Source organism: Denticeps clupeoides, chromosome 9 (genome assembly GCF_900700375.1).
Source record: "Denticeps clupeoides chromosome 9, fDenClu1.1, whole genome shotgun sequence".
NCBI classification, from domain to species: domain Eukaryota; kingdom Metazoa; phylum Chordata; class Actinopteri; order Clupeiformes; family Denticipitidae; genus Denticeps; species Denticeps clupeoides.
In genome coordinates this window covers 16,387,135-16,412,328 of record NC_041715.1, presented here as the reverse complement: position 1 = coordinate 16,412,328, position 25,194 = coordinate 16,387,135, and the positions used below count along the sequence as shown (strand labels likewise).

Below are 25,194 nucleotides of genomic sequence, written 5' to 3'. Positions count from 1 at the left end.
GCCCAACACTGAACACTAGCAGGTCAGAATTTGGATGCACCTACCCTGTGGTGGTTATGGAGACTAAGACAGAGTAATTCTGAAGAATCCAATGCAAGAAATATGTTTAGAGACATAAGCAAGTGTTCTGCACAAACCTTCATGACTGTTCCCTGTTGTCCAACATTGGCAAATGCAAAAGCTCCATACTTTGGAGAGAATCAAATGTTGTTTGCTCTTTTTTGTTTATTTATTTGTTTATTACATAACTGCATATGTGTTACTTCATAGTCCTGTATCTTCTGTTTTGTTATGTAAACCATATAAATGAGTGGGTGTGTCCAAACTTTTGACTGGTTGTGTAGGTGGGTGTGTGTGTGTGTCTGTTTAGATATAAGTAAACAGGGCAGTGAATCAATAATAATAATTATTATAATATTCTTAAGACTAAAGTTTGCTATATACAGTTCAGGTGTGTACAAACAAAAGTTTGTACACACCATCTCATTCAATGTGTTTTCTTTATTTTCATGACCATTTATGTTGGTAGATTCTCACTGAAGGCATGAATGAACACATGTGGAGTTATGTACTTAACATAAAGTGGAGACCTGGCCTCCACAGTCACCGGACCTGAACCCAGTCGAGATGGTTTGGGGTGAGCTGGACCACAGAGTGAAGGCAAAGGGGCCAACAAGTGCTAAACACCTCTGGGAACTCCTTCAAGACTGTTGGAGAACCATTTCCGGTGACGACCTCTTGAAGCTCATCGAGAGAATGCCAAGAGTGTGCAAAGCAGTAATCACAGCAAAGAAACTAGAATATAAAACATGTTTTCAGAAATTTCACCTTTTTTTGTTAAGTACATAACTCCACATGTGTTCATTCATAGTTTTGATGCCTTCAGTGAGAATCTACCAACGTAAATGGTCCATAAAATAAAAAAAAAAACATTGAATGAGAAGGTGTCCAAACTTTTGGCCTGTACTGTAGTTTGAAATTATTACAGTGACAACTGTTAGAAAGAGGCTTGTTTTGAACACCCTCAAAATCATTCTAATGTCTCTATTTTATTTCTCACTGCAAGACAAGCTGCAGAAAATACAGCATAAACATTAAACTATCTAAACCAAAGTCATCTTTGAATGATGATTTTTGAATCATTCACGGCATCCATGGTCCTTTCAGCAACTTGTCGAATAAAAGCATGCAAAATCCATGTTGAAAGTTTGAGACATAATTAGTAACCATATCTTGTCTGGCGCTGCCAGCTACAGTCTCTCGAAACGTTTGAATTGTCCTTTGAGAAAATTAAAACTCTTGATCTGTGGTCAAGAAGAACGTCTGCTGGTGCTTTATGTGCTGATAACAGAAGAGCCCGGTAACGTAGGGTAAAGCATTGCTGTCAGACCATTTTCCTCAATGTCACACTACACTGAGTTGGAGGACACAAGTGGGAGTTTCAAACCAGATATTCACAGCAATCAGCACCATCAGGATACCTGGTTGAGACTGTATTGTAAACTACTCTGCTGCAGCTTTCTCTAACGGTACTAGCCAGGAGCTGTGCATTTAAATGCAGTTTTGTTATTATTTTTAATATCCCCAGTTGATATCTTCACCTGCAGAATTGTGAGTGGATGTCAGTCAATAATAAATAATGTCCATATCGTAATGAAATTGCATCAAACTGATTCTTTTTTTCTACATTTACAGCATTTACCAGACGCCCTTATCCAGAGCGACTTACAATCAGTAGTGACAGGGACAGTTCTCCCCTGGAGACACTCAGGGTTAAGTGTCTTGCTCAGGGACACGATGGTAGTAAGTGGGATTTGAACCTGTGTCTTCTGGTTCATAGGAGAGTGTGTAACCGCTAGGCTACTATCACCCATTTTGGATGCCAAACATGTTCTGAGGTCATGCTCATTGTGAGAAGAACCACTGGTCTGACAGATATTCTGCAGTTATGACTAATATAATCTAATATTACAATTGTAATGCACACGAGGTCATACTTTATTGGTCATGTATTAAACATTTTGTCCTTAAGTGATTTATCATGTCAAGTGTGGTTACTTACACATAACAGAATGAAAATAACTTCTATCCTATTTTGCGATGAACTGCTGCTTGATTGTTCTGTAGAAATAAAGAGTCGTAACGTGTCTCACGTTGTCAGTAATTGATTCTCTGGCCTTGTAGGTAAACTTGACCCCGGCCTGCATCAGAGCGCTCACCAAAATGCTGTACTGCCCTTACTGCCAGGGCATGGCGTCAGAGAAGCCCTGCAGGAACTACTGCCTGAATGTGGTGAAGGGCTGTCTGGCCAACCAGGCCGACCTGGACCCCGAATGGACTCAGTACATCGGTGAGTTTGTCCCTGTCTCTCAAAGGTCGAAGTTGGCCGGCGCGACTTTCTCCAGCAGGTGGTTTTGCACATTCAGAAGCCCATTATTCATTAAACCCGGGGTTCCTGCTGCGGAGACGCAGGCATGGGGATCATATGGCTGCTCAGATAGCACTTCAATGGTGTGTGAAGTTCAAAGGCGCGATACGAATCTGTCATGACATTTCTTTCTTCAGTAATGCTCCGTTCAGATACGCGCCGCATTCAGAAATGTCAGGACCGGGAGGGAATCTCTGGAGGACGACGCAATAACATGTTAGCACGATGTTCTGCCAAACCCTTCGGCAAGAACGTTGTAAGACAGGAAGTGTGGCCACTTTCCTCAGAAGCAGGATGTCAGAAAAGCAAGTTCTCCTTGTCAGAATCGTGCCGCGGCGGTTCCGAGTTTGTAGAAAAGCAATTTAAAGTGTCAGATGATGTTGGTGTGTGTTGCTAGCAGTTGCCTGCATTGGCATGATTGTGTTTGATTGTCTCTTAACAATTTTTACATTCGAGACACCAATATGACTTGATATTTAACTCTGTTGTCAGTCAGTCATGAACATTTTCAGTGAATGTGAGAAAAAGTCACATTTATTAGTTTAGCATCTGTACTGGTAAGTATTAGAGTTACCTGTAATATGCTAATTTGTGAGGAAATGCCATCGTTATACCATTGTTAGCGTTAGCAGCTAATAGAGTGCAGTGAGGGTGAATTTCTTTTAACATCACCTTCACAAACATGTATGGGCGGGTTATATTAAATCATGAAGGGTTAGAATACATTGATGATCTGTCAAAGCGGAGAGATCGTAGTGTCGTTTAAAGGGGACATTATTTCCATTCCATCCCCTCAAATCAGAGGCGTCATTTCAGTTTTACATCACGATATCTGCACTCTGGATACTGATGTGTTTGCGCAGGGTTTTCCGTAATGTTTTGAGCGTGTGAGCTCGATATGATATTGTTGCCATATTGCCCACCCTTACAAATATATCATATTGTAATTGTCATGATCCGGTCCGGCAGGGGTTACTCCGGGTTCGGAGTTCGAACTGGAGTTTCATGTTCGTCCTGTGGAATTTTTCTTGATTGTTATTGCCTGTATTTCTTTGTATAAAGCTCTCCTGTTCGTGTCTGTTCGTCGTCAGGTCATTGTTTGGTGATGTTTCCCTTGTCGCGTTTATTATGTATTAAACCTACGGTGGCCCTGAAGTGCAAACCACACAAACAAATTGAGAATCACAAAAACAAATGAAGAATCACAAAAACAAAAGAAGATTCACAAAAACAAATGAAGAATCACAAAAACAAAAGAAGAATCACTAAACAAAAGAAGAATCACAAAAACAAATTGAGAATCACAAAAACAAAAGAAGAATCTCAAAAACAAATTGAGAATCACAAGGGTGGTAGTAGCCTAGTGGGTAACACACTCGCCTATGAACCAGAAGACCCAGCTCAAATCCCACTTACTACCATTGTGTCCCTGAGCAAGACACTTAACCCTAAGTTGCTCCAGGGAGACTGTCCCTGTAACTATTGATTGTAAGTCGCTCTGGATAAGGGCGTCTGATAAATGCTGTAAATGTAAATGTAATGTAATGTAAAAACAAATTGAGAATCACAATTACATTAACAATCTGGAAAGGGTAGGTACCAGTCAGCAACAGGAGACATCACTGATTGGACATATGCTCAAGTGTAATCATGACATTTCAATTAGTATGCGGACACTGAAAATGCATCTAAAAGAATCTGGACTGTACAGACGAGGCAACTACCGCTGCAAAAGTTCAGTGACTCCTCCACCAACTTTTTCCCACAAGCTGAACAAAACATTCCGCCGTTCAAACGAAATGCGCTACAGGCAGAGGAACGTCCGGTTCCAAAGACGAAAGACTGTCGTCCAATCAGTGATGTCTCCTGTTGCTGATTGGTACCTACCCTTTCCGGTTTCTTAATGTAATTTTGATTCTCAATTTGTTTTTGTGATTCTCAATTTGTTTGTGTGGTTTGCACTTCAGGGCCACCGTATAAACCCCTGTCCTGTGACATCGTGCAAATGCGTCCTCCTTCTTCGCCATGTCCAGCCCAACGTGACAGTAATGTAATTATTCTAAAATTGCTATAGGTTTTTGGCCATGTGCTGACATGGTGTTTATGCATCACACTTCCAAGGTCATGAGTTTGAAACCAGTTTCGTCTCGTCTCCCAACCGCATGCAAACTATGTGAATTGGTGACTCTAAACTGGCCGTGTGTGTGTGTGTGTGTGTGTGTGTGTGTGACATGTACAGTCCTTTGATTATCTGAGGTCATTTTTTTAATTCCTATCTTCACCAGCGTTTCTGAGTATGAATGAACAATCAAGCTCCACCAGATCAAGGAGGGGGGGGTATGTAATCCTTGCACCACGCAGACTGACAGGATCCTGTTTCCAGCTGTGTCTGTCGAGGGGAGCGTACGGATCAGCTTCGCTGGCGGGGTGCTATCAGGGGATATTGTGGGAAGGGAAGCTCGCTCCCGCCAGAAGCTGCTGGAAACCTCAGGAAATCCTCTGCAGCTGCAAACTTGAGCCGCCAACGGCAACCGATTCATCCCGCGCCGCCTTCCCCTCTCCAGCACCTGCGAGCGCCGCCGCATTAATACACTTACACGAGCTAAAGGAAAGAAAGGGCCACCAACTCACATTAGCCTCCGTTTGACCTTCTCCCATCCCATCCCGCTCTCAGAGCAGGAAACGGAGTTGCTGCCAAAAGCAGGCCTGAGCAGATGTTCCTTCACTCTGCAGCTGTGCCTACATCCACCCCGTCCAGAACACGGAGTCCCAACATTTACGTTCCGCGCCGCCGCTATTTACAGCGTGAGGTAATTCGGTTTGTTAGAAACCAGCAAGTGGACGGGCGCTGATGAAGATTTGGTGAATGGCAATGTCAGATGCTGTGGCTTGTTGCCTATTTTGGTACCAGCCGAGAGCCGCAGGTTCTGGAGGAGTGCGTGGCACCGTCCAACCCAGTCATTACTTGCCCTTGGGACGTTGTTTTGTTTGTTCTTGAATAGAAAAATGTCTCGGTCTCGCAACCAGGAAAAAAATAAACTGTGACAAATTCCTCAGCGGTTGGCACAGGAGGGAATCAGATGATGAGGGATGCTGAGCGAGGGGGTCACGGAAGTTCAGTAGTGGACGTGAAGCAAGCACTCACGCACAAACTGGTGTTTCATCCCAGGCATTGAACTGGGTGCCAATTTCACTCTATTGTTGAAAGAGTCATCAGGGTGGGGCCAACATGTTGAAAACATCCAGTCGTGTGATTATGTGCTGTGGCAGTTTAAAACTAGCTTTTCTTGCATAATTCATAGGTATTTTGTAGAACAACTCCATAAACATTGTCATTATAGTGTTATGTTGCTGTACTGTTCGACTTTCTTTCGACAGATTATGTTTCTTAATTCAAATCCATGTTTTTTTGCATTTAGTTGAACTTGCTTTATTGCATTCATTCAATTCTGGGTCTCCAGCAAATATCCAAATAAATATGACATCATGTTTGTCCTTTTTATGAACCACCATAAAGTACAAACGTCCATTGAACTCTTCAAACTGAGAATTATGTAAAGCTAATAGACATCATGATAAAATGTCATTTTAGGGCATAGTGCGCAGTTCTTTTGGAAATATTATTACATTGTACGGGATCTGTCTATTATTTGTCAGTAACTAATAAATAAATCATGATTTTTTGAGTAAAAATAAAAATCATAAAACTCATGAACGTTGGAAATGTTTTTCTGATATGTGCCAGTCTGAACATACGTGCAGCTTGTGAGGCCTTATTAAGATAAATCTCTGGGTTTTCAGCCTCTCCTCCTACGTAACCAGTGGTTACGATGACTAAATGGGTGGCCCTTCTCAGGAACACCCTGTGTTTTGCTCACCATAATCACCGTAGATTTACCGTAAAAACACATTATTCACGTGGCAGAGGAACTGTGTCACTGTGAAAATGGCTCAAAATAAATAAATTAAAAAGTTGGCAAGTCGTGTTTTGGACCGGGTGACAAATTGCCTGAGATTCTCCCTGCTGATACAGAATCATGGCGTACATCGTGAAATTGATGTTTCACTCACCCAGTGGCAGCAGAGCATTCGTTATGTGGTAGAATATTCAGCGGCTGAAATAAACCTTGACCCACTTCGCTGCGCCCTCTGCATTCGTATCATTATTCTCATTATTAATGTGGACGGGCGGGGCTGCAGGTCAGCTAAACACTTTCTCCTTCTGCGTGGCACTTTACAGGGGCAGTGGTGGCCTAGCGGTTAAGGAGGCGGCCCCGTAATCAGAAGGTACGAATCCCGATCCGCCAAGGTGCCACTGAGCAAAGCAATGTCCCCAAATGCTGCTCCCGGGCTGCACCCGAGGGTGATGGTTAAATACAGAGAAGCAATTTCGTTGAGTCACCGTGTGCTGTGCTGCAGTGTTTCACAATGACAATCACTTCACTTCAGTCACTGCAAATAACCTCATTATCTTTTCACCCCTCCATAAAAAATAATGATTATTTCCATCCTCTCTGCAGTCTTTTGTCACCAGAGGGTAAGAGGATCTGTACATTGATTTTTATTTGCTTGTTCCTTCTTTAATTGGCCTGGTTTGTATCCATAAGGTAATTAGATCTTGATGGTTCATTAAACCGTGCACAAAAATACCTTTGTCTGCCAAGGTCTAAACACAAATTGGGAGGTGAGAGGCAAAGAAAATCACGCTGAAAAGTCCCATTTACTGAGGGAACTCTCTACGGACTTCACATGCGTGGCATGAAAATTGGCACTGGGCTCATTAGAGTTTGAAATGTTAAGTGTTTATTTATTTACTTATTTATTTTTCAGTCATTGCAGGCAGAACTCCAGACTTTGAAATAAAAAGCGATTCACAATACCAAAGCAACAAAACTTCAGTACAAATTTGACCGAATAGAATAAAATAGAGTCAGAATGGAGGAGAATTGGAGGTAGAGGGTGTATATAAATGTACAGTACAGGCCAAAAGTGTGGTCACACCTTCTCATTCAATGTGTTTTCTTTATTATCTGGACCATTTACGTTGGTAGATTCTCACTGAAGGCATCAAAACTATGAATGAACACATGTGGAGTTATGTACTTAACAAAAAAGGTGAAATAACTGAGAACATGTTTTATATTCTAGTTTCTTTGCTCTGATTACTGCTTTGCCCTCTTGGCATTCTCTCGATGAGCTTCAAGAGGTTGTCACCTGAAATGCTTTTCCAACAGTCTTGAAGGAGTTCCCAGAGGTGTTTAGCACTTGTTGGCCCCTTTACCTTTACTCTGCGGTCCAGCTCACCCCAACCCATCTGGATTGGGTTCAGGTCTGGTGACTGTGGAGTCCAGGTCTCCACTTTTTGTTAAGTACATAACTCCACATGTGTTCATTCATAGTTTTGATGCCTTCAGTGAGAATCTACCAACGTAAATGGTCATGAAAATAAAGAAAACACATTGAATGAGAACTTTTGGCCTGTACTGTATACTGTAGCTGTTCTTTCTGTGTTTTATTTATGAAAGTATTAGCACTATCTGTTTTCTGTTACTGAGAATTTGGTGTTAAGACCATATAGTCATATTGGACTTATATATATACACACACACACAGAGACATAAATAATTGCATCTGGTAATCTATTAAATATTCAATTTCAATTTTTTTTCTTCTTCCAATCACTTAATCAACACTAGGGCTGTGGGTCAGAGAAGAGGATTCACCATTCAGTCACACACTCGCGGTTCTGTCCAATTTTGCACTAGGCCAATGTGAGAAGCCGGTGGAAATTCACACCGTGCAAGCTCTCCCGGATGATGGAGGTGCGAAGCTTCAGCCGTAGACGCTACTCCTCATTTCCACCACTGATATTTCTCATTATCTGTATGCATTCCAAAAAGTGATGAATTCATTGTTTATTCTTCTGTCATTTATTTATGCAGACAATGAACGTGTGTATGAAGTGAAGGGGGATCTCCAGTTGCCATCTGGTTTCAAATCAAATTTGCACCCTGAAGTTAAACATTCAGAACTCCCTCTTAAAATGCCACATTTAATTAAAGAAGCTGCTGCAAGGACTGAAAATGACTTGCAAATGAATTACGTGCTGAATAGTTGTGCGATTTGACCTGAAGAAATAAAACACTGATGCCTTCAGTGCCGTGCAGAGCTGGATGGGCTTTACACAAATAAACGCCCATGGCTTCCGAAGGGGCTTCATTGAAGTTTGCTGAATATTCATGCAATAATTTCGTAAATTATTAAGCGATTATTGTTTTGATGCCATTTTCGTATTTTTCCAAAGCCACCCAGTGGGATGTTTGCCCTTTTTGTTAAAGAAGTCCCACCAAGCTGTCTTCTTGATTTAGTCCTAAATTAATCCTAAATAATTAAAAAGAACAAAAAAAAATTCCCGCTAGTGCTTTGCCTTTACGCAGCCATTGGTTACGTGTTTTAGAATGACATTCGCAGCTTAATTACTGTAATTGTTATATGTTTCATGACACAATTTGTAAATGAATTAGCTTGTGTTAATTTATTTATGTGAGACCCACACGAGACTTAAAAAGGCCCCCGTCTCGTGCACCACAGAAAAAGCAGGATTAATTGACCTGAAACCTGATAACGCATCGAATAACACATCATCTGAGCGTGCAGTTGTGTAATTTGGATCTGCAGTCGCATCCATCAGAGGTGCTTAACGCCTTGGGCCTCATAGCCCACATGTGATTACAGTTCGTTTCAGGGACATTAATGAGTCGTAAGCGTCTCCCTTATGCGCTGTGTTACTTTAATGAGATGAAGAAACGCGTGATGTCTTCGCGCTGACAGAGGACACCTTCGCACTTGTTCCACCTCGTCCATCTCGAACCCCACGGAAATGGGTTTATAATAGCTGTTTACACGCGTACCGCGGTCTCTGAGGCTTATTTAACTATGCTGGAGCACAGGGTTCAACGAATACAAATACGCTGTATTATGTCCTCCATGAAGCACGGTGGAGAGACGTTAATGGGGTGCAGCTGTGCAGAAGGTGCTGGGGGCAGTGGTGGATTATGGGAGGAACGGGTACATTAACCTTCAGCTGTGGTGCTACCCACCTGGACTTTGTGTTCTAGTTTTCTTTTTGGATAATAAAAGCATGGCATTTACCAGACGCGCTTATCCAGTAGTTACAGGGACAGTCCCCCCCCAGAGACGCTCAGGGTTAAGTGTCTTGCTCAGGGACACAATGGTAGTAAGTGGGACTTTGTGATCGTCTGGTTTATAGGCTACCACCCGGCCTTTTGTATTCTACTCTCCTCTCCTGTCGTTTTTTGATCATTTCTTCTCAAATTATGAACACACTGTCTCGTACACTGGACGTGGTCTCCCTGGCCTTGGTTCATGGCATCTTTTGCTTCTTGTGGACAGAAACCAGCGGTGCCATTGTGTCTGAGGATGTTGGTAATTAAATCGTTCGGATGGACGGCCCGCAAAACCCGTCCGTCCCTCTCGGATTTCGGGCATGCCAAGTGTCTGGACCCGTCTCCAGAACACGTCCGGGGTTTTGTGGCGTTGATTTGTTTTCGAAACATGTGGCTTTCCACTCGAGCAAGCACTGGATCTTGACTGGAACGAAGCGTTTCCTCGACACGTTGAGACAACATAGTTGAAACACCCTTGTCAGATGGGATTACAGATCTCGGGACGGATACACTGGTAAGAAGTAAATAGCCGGGACTAAATGACCCCCAGCTCCCATTAGTAACGGGATCCTGTAGAAAATGTTGCATTATTGGATTGTGCTGCCGGGTTTCGACAGCACCGGTGTAGTACATGCGATCCCCAGGGGAGCGTAGTGTTCCTTCCTAAATAAGGCTGCTTATTATGCTTCGGTTTCAGAGTGTTGTGCCCATAAACCTAGGAATATTAACGGGCCAATATTTTCGATGTGAGATGCATGTCTGCCTCTCTGTTGCTTTCTGTCCGTGGCTGCAGCAGGATGAGAGCTTGTGTGCCGGCTCCTCGCGTGGTGTAACGCGCAGCTTTGACACAAGGTCAGTGCTCTGAAAGCATTGCAGGGCACATGAAATAGAAAGTGGGGGCAGATTGGAGAACTTGGCCTTATTTTGGGGAGAATTCGCAAAGACGAATTCGCAAAGCACCGGGCTATTAGTCTTGTGACGCAGCAGTCGAAAGGAACTTTATCCCTTTTGATATTTATATAATTACCCTGAAGGACTGGGTTCCTCTAAAAATACTATTTATGCAGAAAGATGAACGAATGAACAACTGGATTTATTACAGTTGTAACATCACTTTCTTTTACTTGCATGTTTCATGTATATCAGATTTTTTCTTAGGTGGTGTTCATGCAGAAATTTTCTTTGGAGATGTTCATTTTAAGAATGGCCATTTGTATATTGGTAAATACTTAAACCATTGCTAAATGCTAATTTTCTAAAAAAAAAAAAAAAAAAGAATCACTAATTTCTTGGCTGTGCATGGTGTGGGTTGAGGTATGTTGTAAATTGGCTTGTTTAGATGATGTGAATAAACTTGCACACGTATGAGAGTCAGCATGAAGACATATTTTGTATTTTTATTTTCGTGAAAAATATTGTTTAGGAAATGACCCGATAAAACAATTTTAGATGTGTTAAGAGTTTAATGAGTTCAGATACGTGGGTGAAACAGTCCTGAGCAATAGGACGTGTGAAAGAGAGGCGAAGAAGAGAGTACAGGCAGGGTGGAGAAGAGAGGTGATTTGTGACAAGCGGGTACCAGTAAGAGTGAAAGGGGCGGTTTATTAGACAGTAGTGAGACCAGCGATGTTACATTCAGCCATGTAGTGGACATTTGTTGCCTGAAACATTTCCATGCCATTTACAATGTCAATATTTGATAGGAGATATAAGGTCTATGCATGAGGCAACAATGGCTTACGTATGACATACTGTATATCGGTGGAATTTATTTTGCACATAATATGTTAAACAATCACCTTAAAGTGAACTGACAGAATCTGAGACAGATGCTCGAGACATTTCAGAAGCCTGCTTTAACCGAGCAGCGATGCTGAACTGGGTCCACTGATAATGGACATTTCTCTTCACTCCACCTTCGGCATCGTTCTTTCACACGTGTACCAACTGATATCTCCTCGTCACATTACACAAAGCTTCACCTCATCCCTCAGCAGCAGATCCCATAGGCGCGTACACGCCCATATCTGCCAGCATGCCAATATCATGTCCTGAGTAATGCCTAATGCACACGACAAAGTGATAAGAGCCTTTAAATCAGGTTCATTTGCCTTCAAAAGGTCCGTGTTTCAAACAATATTTTACTTTTCGCTCCACAGAGCAGAGGTGAAGCGCGTGACCTTGGTGTAAATCCGCGCTGCTAAGCTGAGGTTTGATATTGAATATGTATTTCACTCTATTCCTCTCTAGCGTTCTGCTAGCTTCTTTCAGCAACAGTGACTATATAGAATTATTATGTACATTTATGGTTATATACAGTACGTATCAAATGGAAGGTGCCTTTTTTTGGTGAATATGTCTGTCACTGGGGCCGAGCCATGGACAATTAATTTATTTATTCATTTTTATTTTTTTTTCCCCTGTCGGTGCACATACATTTTGACACGGTCACATTGCACCATTAGTTTCCAGAGTGAGCCACAGATGAGCCACACTGCACAGAATCCAAATTACACCAGGGCCATTTTTCACCCAGGAGATTACAGTCAAAAGCAAAGACCAATATATTGGCCTTTTGTGTTGTCTTATTTGTCTCTGTCACCAAGCCGGCACTTCAGCAGGAAAGCGTTTCGACGAGCCGAGAGCGATGAGAACTCTTTGCCCTTAATAAAAGAAAACACAAGTAGATTGTGCATTTACTGCACACTCCCGGCCAATCCCACCATTCATTAGCGTCTCTGTATTAGAGACTTTTTTTTTTTTTTTAAATTGCCTGCCCTTGTAATTTGTAGCAGCTTTGGAGGAAGAGAAAGGGGTGAAATGAGCCGATTTGCATGGTGTTAACCGTTGATAACCAGATTTTGTCATGCTGGATGTGGGCCTATCTGTGGCGGACAGGGTTGGGGAGTGAAGTACGGCCCACACGAGACGGATACACAGCGGAGGAGACTCGCCGCCGCGGCCTAAAATGAGAGCAATTCATTCTACGCTGCTAAGTCCCTCTGCTGTGCTTGGGGACAGAGTGTCCCCGCTGTGACTGCAGAGTGTGTCCCTGTGCCTAAACACTGTCAACCCCCCCTCCTCCCAACCAACAGCTTTCCTGACACATTTCTCTTTCTCTCGCTCTCTTTTTCGCAACCTCTTTTTTCCTTTACTTTCTTTAAACTCTTTTTTTTTTTTTTTGCCACCCGCCCTACTCTTTATCTGCGAGTAGCCGTGGCGTTTAAAGTCTGATGCGCCGTGGTGCCATCTGATAACATCCCCCCCCCTTTTTTTTTTACCCCCCTAAAACTGAATTCTTTGGCTGGGGACTGCATGTCAGATCGTGGCCAAGTCGGTGCTGCACTGCTTCCATTTGCACTTTTTCCCCCTGGTGAGCTCTGCAGGCAGCATTTGTGGACTGGATTGGTCGATTTTACCCTGAGCATAATGGAATATGTAGTTTCACTGTGTTTACATGGACAGCAATAGTCTGAGCTTAACCCGGATTAGACGATATTCTGGTCAGCAATTTTTTATACATTTTCTTTCATGATCATATTTGGAATAAGAATTACACAGAATACGAAGGAATGGCTATATTCTCCATAAACGTTTTTTTTCCTCCAGCATTTCCTGGGGCACAATGACTCTGGACTTTGTCCACCATGGAGCACAGCTTCAGAATAGGAACTTCATTCGGCATCAGTGGATTCAGTCTTAAACGACTCTCTCCCACCAGTCCTTACATCAGATGTGTATCCATCATCTCATATTTCTCATGAAGACTTTAAGAATAGTAGACGGACAAGCAGCGCAAAATAGTTTCGTCCTGCGTTTATTGCCATGTACATAATATTTGAAATATTTGAAAATACTACACGGAATAATAATACAACACTATTGTTTTTTGGGGGTCTTGTGGTTGGTCCTTGGCCTCATCAGTGGTGGTCTAACTGGTAAGGAAGCGGTCCCGTAATCCCGAACCGCCAAGGTGCCACTGAGCGAAGCACCGTCCCCACACACTTCTCTCCGTGAGCCTGTCATGGCTGCCCACTGCCCACCAAGGGTGACGGTTAAAAAGCAGAGGACACATTTCAATGTGTGCACCGTGTGCTGTGCTGCAGAGTTTCACAATGACGATCACTTTCACTTTCTGAGGTGGAACTCTGTGAATTGCATGGAATATTCTGGAATATGATGATGCAAACAGCATCATTTTGAATATTGTCTCATAGTGAATGAGTTCAGTATTCAGAATGTAACTGTAGTCTCTGCTAGACGGCTCATCACATAGTTTTCACATAGTTTTCTCTAACAGGTGAACCATTTTTTCTGGCAGGCAGATCGTTGAAAGCCAGGTCAGATGTTTGCTCTCTTCATTAGAGTGTACTTGCCTAGGGTTCTTCTAACAGCTAGAGGTAATTGGTGGGAAATGGAAAAGCACTTACTTTTTTTTAAAAAAGATATTAAAGTGAACCACCGGCGATACTCGTTTCTTTCAACAGTCGTGCCTGCGTTGACCTACAGGATCCATTCCAGGTATGTGTGTTTGTGGCCACACAGGATTTACATGTTTTTTAACCAGTCAATCTCAAAAGCTTTTTCTACACCTCAATGAAACACATAAAGATACACTAACAGGTACTCACAGGTCCACTAACAGCTGAAAAACTATATCGTGGAATAAATGTATAAGAATATAGAAGCCATCTGCTTCTATATTCTGCTCAGGGGTAGACTGAGTTTGGAATATCGGCGATTCCTACACGTCAAGAGCTTCTGATTGGCTGCCAGTTGGACTGAAAGTTGTGTGTGACAGTGGCCCAAATGGATCTGTTCTCCAGACAGACAATTGTCCCGTTACAGAGCGTACAGAGCGCCTGCTGTGCCGAATATATCGCCTCTCCCTCCCGATCTGCCCTCACTGTACAACCGACCGTATTTTGACAGATGCCATGTTGCTTGTGACGGACAGGCTTGAGGGACCCTTCAACATCGAGTCCGTCATGGAGCCAATTGATGTCAAGATCTCTGAAGCCATCATGAACATGCAGGACAACAGCGTGCAGATCTCCCACAGAGTAGGTGCAACCATCACCTCGTCTTTTCTTATTTTTTGCACTAGATAAGTTACAGAACACAGTTCAGAACATTCTTACCAATCCATCCACCAGCAGATGACATATCATGTGACAGGACGGGCTGGTCCTTATCCACATACTTTGGTAAATAGTAGGAATGATGTTGCTCGTGTCTGTCGGTGCCCATCCTGGGACACTGGGCACAGGGTTGGGCACCAGCCCACTGGAGGTCACACACACACACACTTCACATATTCACCTAGTGTACATGCCTTTGGACGAGGGGTGGGAAATAGGAGAACCCGGAGGAAACCCTCACCAACACTGGGAGAATGCGTAAGCTCCGCCCACACATGACCAGAGTAGAGAGTAGTTGGGATCTGAAAATCATGTGTGAGGTTCTCATCATGGAGAAGGTTTGAGATTTAAAGGAGGCACCTGTGGCACCTTTTTTTGGCATTTTTTAATCAGTGCAGGGCCTGGAAGCCACCGTGCCAGATATAATTGCGAGAACCTTGGCTTAACAGCGCTGCATTTTTTTTTTTGCCCACCACAAATTGTAGATACTCAAGGAGAGGAGGGGTATTACATGGGGAATTCTGGCTGAGGTCAGGTTATAATTGGACCCGCCGGTTGGCCTCTCGGTAATTCTGCCTGCGGACGGAGCGCGGCGCGTAATTTGAAGCCGCAAAATTACATACGGTCGGTCGCGATCCCCGAAGAATCACAGCTACGGTTCACTTGGCTTTACGTTGACCCTTAGTTGCCATTGTGTTGTTCTTGCACACTGGAACGCACGTCGTTGTCGTCATTCTCAGTTTTCATGTAATTCCAGCCTTTCCGCGCAGAACGACGCTCGGACACGTTTATCTTCTGTAATTGCAGGTCTTTCAAGGATGCGGTCAGCCCAAAGCCTCAGGAATGGCCAGGCCTGCCCGCGGCATCTCGGACGCGTTCAGCGGCCGCTTCAGGCCGTACGGCCCGGACGAGCGTCGCACCACCGCGGCCGGCACCAGCCTGGACCGACTGGTAAGGGAGGGAACACCATTCGTCTTCTCCGGGCTCTGGCACCGCTGATTGAACCCCCTTCTTTCCCCCTTCAGTGGCCGAAATGAATGCCTCACCTCTGTCTCCTGGTCAGATTTGTGTTCGTTGACGGATTGGCAGCGGAAAGTGCAAAGTTGTCATCGCTCCTGGCTTGAGACTCACTAGCATTGCAAAAATCAGCGCGGCGCCTTCCGATTCTCTTCCGAACTCAGATGAGGTCACGGCGCGGTGACCTCTACCAATCTGATGGTGATCTTAGAACGGGACGTGTAGCTGACAGTCCAATTCAGATGAGGGACATTTCTCATTAAGGATTATCTCAGGGGCCGGTGAGGAGATACCTTACCGTACCTTTCTCTTTTTAACCTCTTTTTCTCCTCCTCCTTGATATCAGTTTTGGGTAGTTCTCGATAAACATCTCTAGAGATGATGAGACAACGCTGGGGAATGGGATCCATCTGGACGCCGCTCCTTCGTCCGGAGGATTTAATATGAATTATCTGTCCAATTATGAGTTCTTATTCTGTCTGTGTTCCTTCTGAGGCTTAATTAAGCAGCCAGTGTTCTCTGCTGTGCAAATACATTTTCATTAAAACCTCCCTGTCTGTCTCTCTCTCCTTCTCTCTTTTTTAACGCTGCCTGCCAGAGGATTGTCTGGAGGACAATGCAACACAGTGTAAGCTCTGTCAGTTTCACATTTGACTTCAGCCATTCTCTTTTTCCCCCTCAGAGACCCCAATCCTGTCTTCTTGTCTGTTATGTGGTTCCGAATGCACGGAATAAATAATGCTTTATCATCTTACCAGACGTCCACAGTTTGAGTTTGAAGAGTTTGAAACTTGAGTGCCACGATGGTTCACCATTACGGATAACAAGATTGATTTTTTTTCTTCGTTCTTTTCTGGACGTCCTGTTTTGATAGCAGCGAAATGTTCAATGGGCTGAAAACCATCGACATGTTTATCAAATGCAGAGGCTTCTGTAGCGAAAATTCACTAATGGAGTCGGGTCCTGGATGGCAGGGCACCATGCAGTGAGGAGGTCGAGGCTGGTGCACTCAGGAGCCTGCAGGAAAGGACTTAATTCATAAATGGTACAAAACAGGGAGCCTTCTATATGGAGGCGTGCACCTATTCGCTTAACTCTCCTAAAAATTAGGGCTGTCAAAATGAACTCATTTATCGTGGCAATTAATTTATTCATTTTAATATTTTACGCATAAACAATAAATTATTTTGCAGTTAGGCTATGTTTTGTTTGCTAACATGTGGAATTCTACTCACATGAAGGTGGAAAATTAAAACAAATTTTGAGAAACCTAAAGTTTCCTTTAATTTACTGTCAGAGTCTGCAGGGTTGTTCATGTTTAAAATGACAAGATAATCTCTTCTTCCGATTTTTTAGGAATAACTAATTAATGCATACATTTACTATTTGTATTTACAGTAAGGCTGTTAATCAATTCAAAAAGTAATTAATTACACATTTTCCCATCATTTAATTGTGATTGAAACAAATGTAGACAAGTGTGGGCGTCTGAGACGGACTCTTTCATAGTTTTATATATGCATTGAAGTTAAATTTGGTCATTGGATAATATGCAATTAATAAGTGACCTGGAATTAATAGTAATGACATCACTACTACAAATACAAATAATAAAATGTATTTGTAGTAGTAAATAAGGAATAGTTCATTTGTAGGTGGCAGATGCTGGTCAAAAATACTAGTCATTGGCAATAAAATTTGTCGTTGGACAAAAATAATAACAATAATAATACTTCACACTAATATTCAAGCATTTGATTTTAATTTATGAGAAACTGTTATGAAATTAGTCTGTGATCCATACAAGGGCCACCTAAAGCATTTTCACGATAAAAGCCACCAAAATTAGTTATTTTTTCTTGATTTGTATTTTGATCTCTGGTTTATTATTAGATAAGAGCACTGTCATTCAGCAAGATATTTTTATATGAACCACAAGAAAATTATCCCGTATTCCCAAAGTAGCTCTGCCAGGAGCAGCCACGTTTAATTAGCTACTTCTGATTTCTGTAATGATCCTTCTGCCTTCTCGCTCTCTCCTCTTCACATGTCCACACCATGCTGGTTATCTAACACGTATTTGCCATGCTTCTATCCTGCTTGCTCACCTGTCTGGATGATCACACTCCCACTTCTCCAAATGCGCCTTAAGCGCAGCTGACAAAGGAGGCTTTCCCCCGTTCTGCCAAACAGCTTTGATTTCTCATTAGTCGCAGAGTGTGTGACATAAACGCATGAGGTGCCTGTGATCACAGCATGGGTGTGCTCACCATCTCCGGGTGCCAGTGGGAGTTCCTAAAGAATCTGCTCCACCCCTCTTATATCCTGCAGCACCATCGGAAGCCTCCGCCGTGATCATGGACATGAGACCTTATCATGAATGAGCTGTCATCCCTTAGTTTCCTGTCAGTAGAATGCCTGATGGGATGCTAGAGGTTGATGAGATTGTCAGTATGGCAGTAGATGAATTTGTTTGTTTTTTTGGTTTATACTTAACATGCTGATGCCCTAATGTGGATAGAAATTGAAATAAGGAAAGATAAGATAATGCTCTATTAATGTCACAACTCGGGGTTGTGGGGGGAAGGAAGCACAGAAGCAGGACATTGTTTTAATAAACACAAAATAACACGGCTCGAGGGACAGAAATAGAAAGACTTTAAACCAACCCGAAGGTGTGTGTCATAAAGACAGGAACTGAAAACAAACGCAAAGGGGACAGGAGTACAGACCCACATCAACACAGCTGCCACTGCCTGTTCTCATGGAGTCCTGACCAATCCAGCCTAACTGGTTTCAGCCTGGATTTATCAGGACTCAATAATCGCCCCGTCTCCATGCCGTCTCCGTTGGAGGTACAGGGGCTTCACGGGACTCCGCCCAGTCTGCGTCCATTGGGACCCAGCAGGCCGTCTCCCTGCACGTCCCGACTGGCCCAGCTGCCACCCTGGGGACTCAGTGGCACTCTGTCCCGTGTAGGCTGTCCCAGGCCTGAGCCTGGCCTGCACTCCACCCTGGCTACCTGGGGGACCAGCCCTGTCACTTCCCAGCCCCCCTACCCCCCCTCAGAAGAAGCCACAAACCTGGCCTGCGCCCCCCAGAAAAAACTTCGGGGTAGCTGTGGCACTCTCGGCACTGGTGTGGCTGGCAGGCACGTCTGTCTGGACACAGGATGTGGTGGGATCCAGCGCCTGCATTTGTCCAGGATGCTGCTGCTGACCACTGATGGCTTTGAAAGGTGCTGTCAATCTTCTTTCACTGCTTGTGGTGTAATAATGTGTCCAGTGGGGGGCATAAGCCTCTTGTCTGCAGAAACGAATGGGGATTTAATAGTAAACAAAACAAAGCGGCATGGGGGTCAACATAAAGGTGAAACACAGAGGAGAGCAGACAGACATGCACATGTGACCTGGGTGGGAATGGCATGGGGACAGACAAGGGCTGCACACTGCAGGGATAGATTTAGAGAATCGATAAAGGAAATCAGGGAGTGATGAGACAAGGTAAAGACAAAGCACCGGTCTGGAAAGGGCTTTAATATAATGTCACCCTCAATGTCATTTGTACAGAAGATCCTAGAAGTTCTTATTTTAATCTTTTTTTTCTTGTCTTGTTATCTTCAGATTACTACCTTTTTACTCGTAATCTTAAAGTTAATTTCAATATCGGTTATGATGCGATAGCAAGAAATATAAGTTGTGATCTTGAGATAACATGACCAAAAAAAGATTAAAAAGCATGTGTGAACATCTGCAAACTGGTGGTTAGTTCTGCCTCTTTTTTCACTGCTGACTGCAATGTTAACTTTAAATTACACCTAGTAGAAAATGACATAAAATGCCAACAGTGGTCATCACAAACATGTCATATTATTCAAGCATTAGTAAATCTGTGAATTTAACATTTGGGAACACCCCCAATGTGAATGCATGTAGCACCTCCGAAATATTCCCCCATGAGACACATGACAAATTGTTACACTTTCTTACTCTGCTTTTGTATTTCTATATTTATTAGATTCATCAGCTTTGATCAACTCTGTATTTTTCCACCAAAGAAATCTAGGCTCGAGTAGATTTGCACCGTTCGCAAATTAGCATAGAACGCAGCCACCTGATACGCATGGGTCCATGTCCATAAACTCATGCGCCTGCACGTGTCCGGTCCTAAATGGCTTATGTACGTGGGGATTAATTGTGGCTGCCAGTTGATTGCATTTGGCCAGCTGAGCTCATGGTTTCTGGGCAAATGTGGTGCCTCGTGTGAGAAACTGGATCCAGATGCTCTTCTGCCTTTTGTATTATCTGGGTTCTTGTCTGTCTGTCTTAAACGCTGCATCTTTTACTTCTTTTTTTTTTTTTTGGTATTCTTCTTCTATTTGTGTTTTCAGTGTACTTGTGCTGGGGCGTATTAATTATAACGGCTGCCTCTCTTTTTTTCTCGCACTCTCTCTCTCTCTCTCTCTCTCTTGCTTTTTGTTCTTTGGCACAGCTTCATTAAAGTACAGCCATTTTCATAGCGCCAGCATTTATTTATCTTTGCTCGAGCCAGGCCATTATGTAATGCTAGCTGCTGCAGATTCCTTGAGCATAATTATAACTGGAAGCAAAACCACACCAAGGCAAACATGTAAAAACATTAAGAGTTGCATTTATACTTCTATTTATTTACATTTGCAAATATATAAAGTTTATTTTCTGCATCGCTGATTGAAGATCTCAGGCAGTGAAGTATGTGAGAGCAGAGCTGTTAGCTGTAAACAGATGTTCAGAAAAATGGGCAACTATTATGGGTACTACAAAACAACAGTGGCGGTGGTATGGCTCTGTGTTGTCATGGCGACCACATTTTTGAGTTTTTTTTTCCTTGCGCCCGGTTTGGAAAGTGGGGTTAAGGAGATGAGTGCTGTCAGTTACAGCGCTGCTCATGCTGGAGCCATGTTGTCAGTGATGAACGGCCACTGGATTGAGATGTTTGCATGTGCATTTCCGGAACTTGCCGTGACTGCTAGATTTACAGTGCACACCTTGTCTTTGGATCCTTACATTAACATTTACATTTACAAGATTTATCAGATGCCCTTATCCAGAGCGACTTACAATCCGTAGTTACAGGGACAGTCCCCCCCCTGGAGACACTCAGGGTTAAGTGTCTTGCTCAGAGACACAATGGCAGTAAGTGGGATTTGAACCTGGGTCTTCTGGTTCATAGGTGAGTGTGTTACCCACTAGGCTACTACCACCCTACAATCCTTACAATGTTACCTGCATTTTCTGGTCAATGGCCAGACTTTTCATGCAGTGTATCACCTAAAAAAAATGTATTCCTCATATGAATATTATGAATTCCCATAACTTTTACATTGGTGCCTTTTGTGTTTGTACAGTGGGCAAGCAAACATTTTAAATGTCTCTTATTATTACCAAAAAAACCAAGATGTCTCTGTCACAGCGCGAACCACACCGCCACATCAGAGGGGGGCGAACACGACCAAGCGGCGTCTGCAAGAACCATGAAGAACAAGAAATAAAAGCAGTGGCAAGCCATGCTCATTTTTCATGGAGACTTGCTACTGCTGTTACTTACATTTACATTTATGGCATTTATCAGACGCCCTTATCCAGAGCGACTTACAATCAGTATTTACAAGGACAGTCCCCCCCTGGAGCAACTTGGGGTTAAGTGTCTTGCTCAGGGACACAATGGTAGTAAGTGGGATTTGAACCTGGGTCTTCTGGTTCATAGGCCAGTGTGTTACCCACTAGGCTACTACCACCCTTACTGGATCGTTTCACGTGCATGAACCTGTGTTTATCCCTGGATCTCTCGGATTATCCCTCACTGTCAGATTGAGGTCTCCTTGACCCCTCTCCTGGCAGGTTCCACTGGTCAGATGGAATTTCTGGGCCTTGACCCCTGCCTGCCCTGCGACCATTCTCTCAGCCTCAACTTTATTGGACAGTATTCACGGCAATGATCCAGGCACGGCAGTGACTTCTGTCTCCAGCGCATTCCCTGTCTTAACTTCATCACACATAATTCTTCACACCTGTCCCACGGCAGCCACGGGCAAAAGCACCCGCTCCGGATCCCAGCTGCAACCCTCCGTTCCCGGTGACTTTGCAGCCCCTCCTTTGCACACAGCGCAGACGGTCTTAAGTTCTAATTCCATGTCTGCGAATGCGCCCAACAGCTACGTGCCAGACAGTCTCTTACTGTGAAGTCACAGTGTCCCTGGGCCACCAGGTGGCACCAGGTCACAGACGGGTCCTAATAACCGATGCACCTGTTAAATGTTACTGCTTCACCTCACTCCCTTGTCATGGTCTGGCCCATATGTGTCTAATTTGCTTTGATGTGTCTAAATTGCTTTGTTTTGTGTGTTCAACCCATTTTGAACCACAAGCTGGTTAATTTCTTAATAATCTCACTTTTTTGTCCACCATGTCATGCACCTGTGCCTCGTTCTTTACCCAACATGGCATCACACTTAATATTACCATAAAGCATAAAGTTGAAGATGACAGTTTGCCTCATTTACATGGATAAATATATAAAAAAAAGGCTTGTATCTGAAAGTTAAGATAACATAATCCTTTATTAGTCCCACAAGTGGGAAATTTACATTGTCAAGTGGACAGTACAAGATAAGAGCAGCAAAATGTGTTACCTGCTAACACCTGACTATTACAGCTTGTTAAGGCTTTTTGTAGAAGCTAAGAGATCATGCAGGCCGTAATTTTGTAACATTCATCCTAGGTTTGACTGGTAGGTTTTACCTACCAGTATTATTATTTTATTTTTGCTTTAGTTACATTAATTGGCCTACTTTTTTATGCCTGCTTGTATTGTACAGCACTTTGGTCAGCCTTGTTGATGTTTTAAAACTGATCCGTTATGGTATGGTTTGGCGACCTCTTTTCATCATATTTTTTATGTTTATTTGAATCCATTCTTCCCTCTACCTGTGAAACGTTCCCCACCAACTTCAGCACAATCGCAAATCCTGATTGACCTGCCCCCATTCTTAATTGTTGATATTCTTTTCCTGGTGTTTGGCACCATGTTCGTTCCTCACAAGCCTTTGCACAAGTTCTGTTCCGACCTCATAATTCCACTGGACGAGTGTCCATAGTGCATCAGGTTCACTTCTGTTATCATGAAGGTCATCGCATATACCGCTGTTCAGGTGTCATAGTCTGATAGTTTTGTGTCCCATAGATGTTTTTTTTATTTGCCTTTCCAATTATCAAACGGTTCTTCCAGACCTCCATCTTTTTCATTAACTTGTTCAAATGAATGACAGAACAGACAAACTACAGCCCAGCCCACACCACACCTTCATAAATTCTTGTATCGGGTACCACGTTTTCATAAACGGTTTTAAAATGCATTTCTTAGCAATCATCATACCATTTACCAAGACTGGATGAATGTCATGATCGAAAATCCAAATAGTGCCGTTCCAGGACCTGGCAACAACTTTCAGACCTCCATTTGAATTTTACTCTTTACCATTCCTGTATCGCTGTCTTCTTCTATCCTTCTGCTGTTTTGTCTTTTCAGAAAGTGAGGGCAATACTGAGAGGAGCCCATGGCTGTTGATTTGATGTGTGAGAATTTCTACATTGTCTGCATCATCTGGCCTTTACTAATTATAACTGTGAACAATCCACAGTTCAACTAAGCTAATTATGGTCTAGAACACTGGAAATTCAAGTATTCAAATGCATCGGGGTATGTAAACTTTCCCTTTCCTTTTCTCACTCTGTAACTGAGCGAAACAAAATAAAATAAAAAACACAAATCTTGCATTAAATGCTGAAAAGAACTGCTAAACCATACTCAATAACAGACATTAGGTGTGCCCTAATACTGCTGGTCGTGGCTCCAAACCAGTGATCCTGCATCACTCTGTGGGGCAGTGGTGGCCAAGCAGGTAAGGAGGCAGCCCGGTAATCAGAAGGTTCGAATCCCGATCCGCCAAGGTGCCACTGAGCACTGTTCCCACACACTGCACCCACTGCACCATGGGTGATGGTTAAAAGCAGAGGACACATTTCACTTCACTTTCACTCTGTGGTCAACACATCTTACATCAACACATCTTATGTGGCATGCTTTGTGAGCATGAGCAGCTTGTTTATCTCCTTTAATCAGATATTAACAAGTGGTGGCAACATACCGGCAGCCGTGGGACGCCGTCCTTCTGTCTGGGAATGACGTCTGCCTGATCTCTTGCTCACTCAGCTCTCTCACCAACAAATGGCCTTGCTATTAAAGCGCCGCTACACTCCATATCTGTCAATACATTAATGAGGTGCTTTGGCCCCATTATGCACTGGTCCCGGCGCTCCTCCGGAGATCGGGCGGCTGGGAGAACGGCCTGCTGGTGATTGCCCTGTTCTTCAGAGCAGCGTGCTGCATCCCTTTAATCATCTGCTCTTTCAACAACTTCTGCAGTCATCGCCCAGGGCAAATCACCGCGGCAGCCGAAGGAGAAAAACTTGCTACCATTTCATCAACATTCTGTCATTTTCTTCAGCACCGTGGGAGCTGCGTTTGATAAATTAAGGCTGCAGTAATGAAATATGTTGCCTAACTGTATGCTCATGGTAGTTCGGAGAACCACCGGCATCAACAAACTCATTCGTTATTTAAAGCTCAGCTCTTTTTCATCAATGCTTTTAACGGGTTACGGCCCGAGTATATCAGGGATGCTTGTGAAACGCCGCGTCCCGTTAGATCTATAAGCGCTGGTCTCATTTGTCTCCCGGAGGACGAGGAGGAGAGTGATGAGCCAGCTCTCTGTTTTCAACATGCCTAAGTTCTGGAACACGGTTATCACAAGAGATTAGGGAAGTAAAGTCTGTGCATGTTTTTCTTTTTCTTAAAACGGCGTCTCGATTACTGCTGTTGGTGTTCCCCTGTTTTAATTATTTTATGTGACTTTTGGTTCTTGGTCCGCTATGAACAACAAAATGCTGTTAAAATTTAGATCAAATAAAATTATAAAAATATGACAAAATAAAAAATAAAACTATAAAAAAGTGTTAAGGGAATTCTTAATATTTTAGAATATTCCAAAATATGAAAATATGGAAGAACAGTATACGGTTAGAATATAACTAAAAAGTGAGATACACGCATAGATATCATACATGTAAGGTATATTATACATGTAAACTTTCATGGTGAACAAAGTGATTTATTGATTTCTGTGATTTACAGAAAAACGAGACATAAATATGAAACTGATGTTTCATTTAATTTTAGTAGCAATACCCTAGTGTTAGAAAATGATGTTGTAACGTGACTGTCACGACTGAGGGCTGAACGGCGAAGAAACAGCACGAAGGCCAAAAACAGGAACAAAGGGAGAACTTAACCGAACCCGCAGGCGTGTGGCGATGGCCAGATC

General features: G+C 43.2%; 1 protein-coding gene across 2 annotated transcripts in view; it reads left to right on the top strand.

The window, feature by feature from the left end:
* Positions 1–25,194, top strand: part of LOC114796967 (glypican-6-like) — a 70,192-nt gene that overhangs the window by 25,389 nt on the left and 19,609 nt on the right. The window contains exons 4-7 of one of the 2 annotated variants that reach the window (XM_028991530.1): positions 2,185–2,350; positions 14,548–14,678; positions 15,564–15,707; positions 16,372–16,401. In XM_028991530.1, coding sequence (XP_028847363.1) covers positions 2,185–2,350; positions 14,548–14,678; positions 15,564–15,707; positions 16,372–16,401 — 471 coding nt within the window. The remainder of the gene's footprint in view (positions 1–2,184; positions 2,351–14,547; positions 14,679–15,563; positions 15,708–16,371; positions 16,402–25,194) is intronic. The other variant, XM_028991531.1, reaches the window with a different exon arrangement.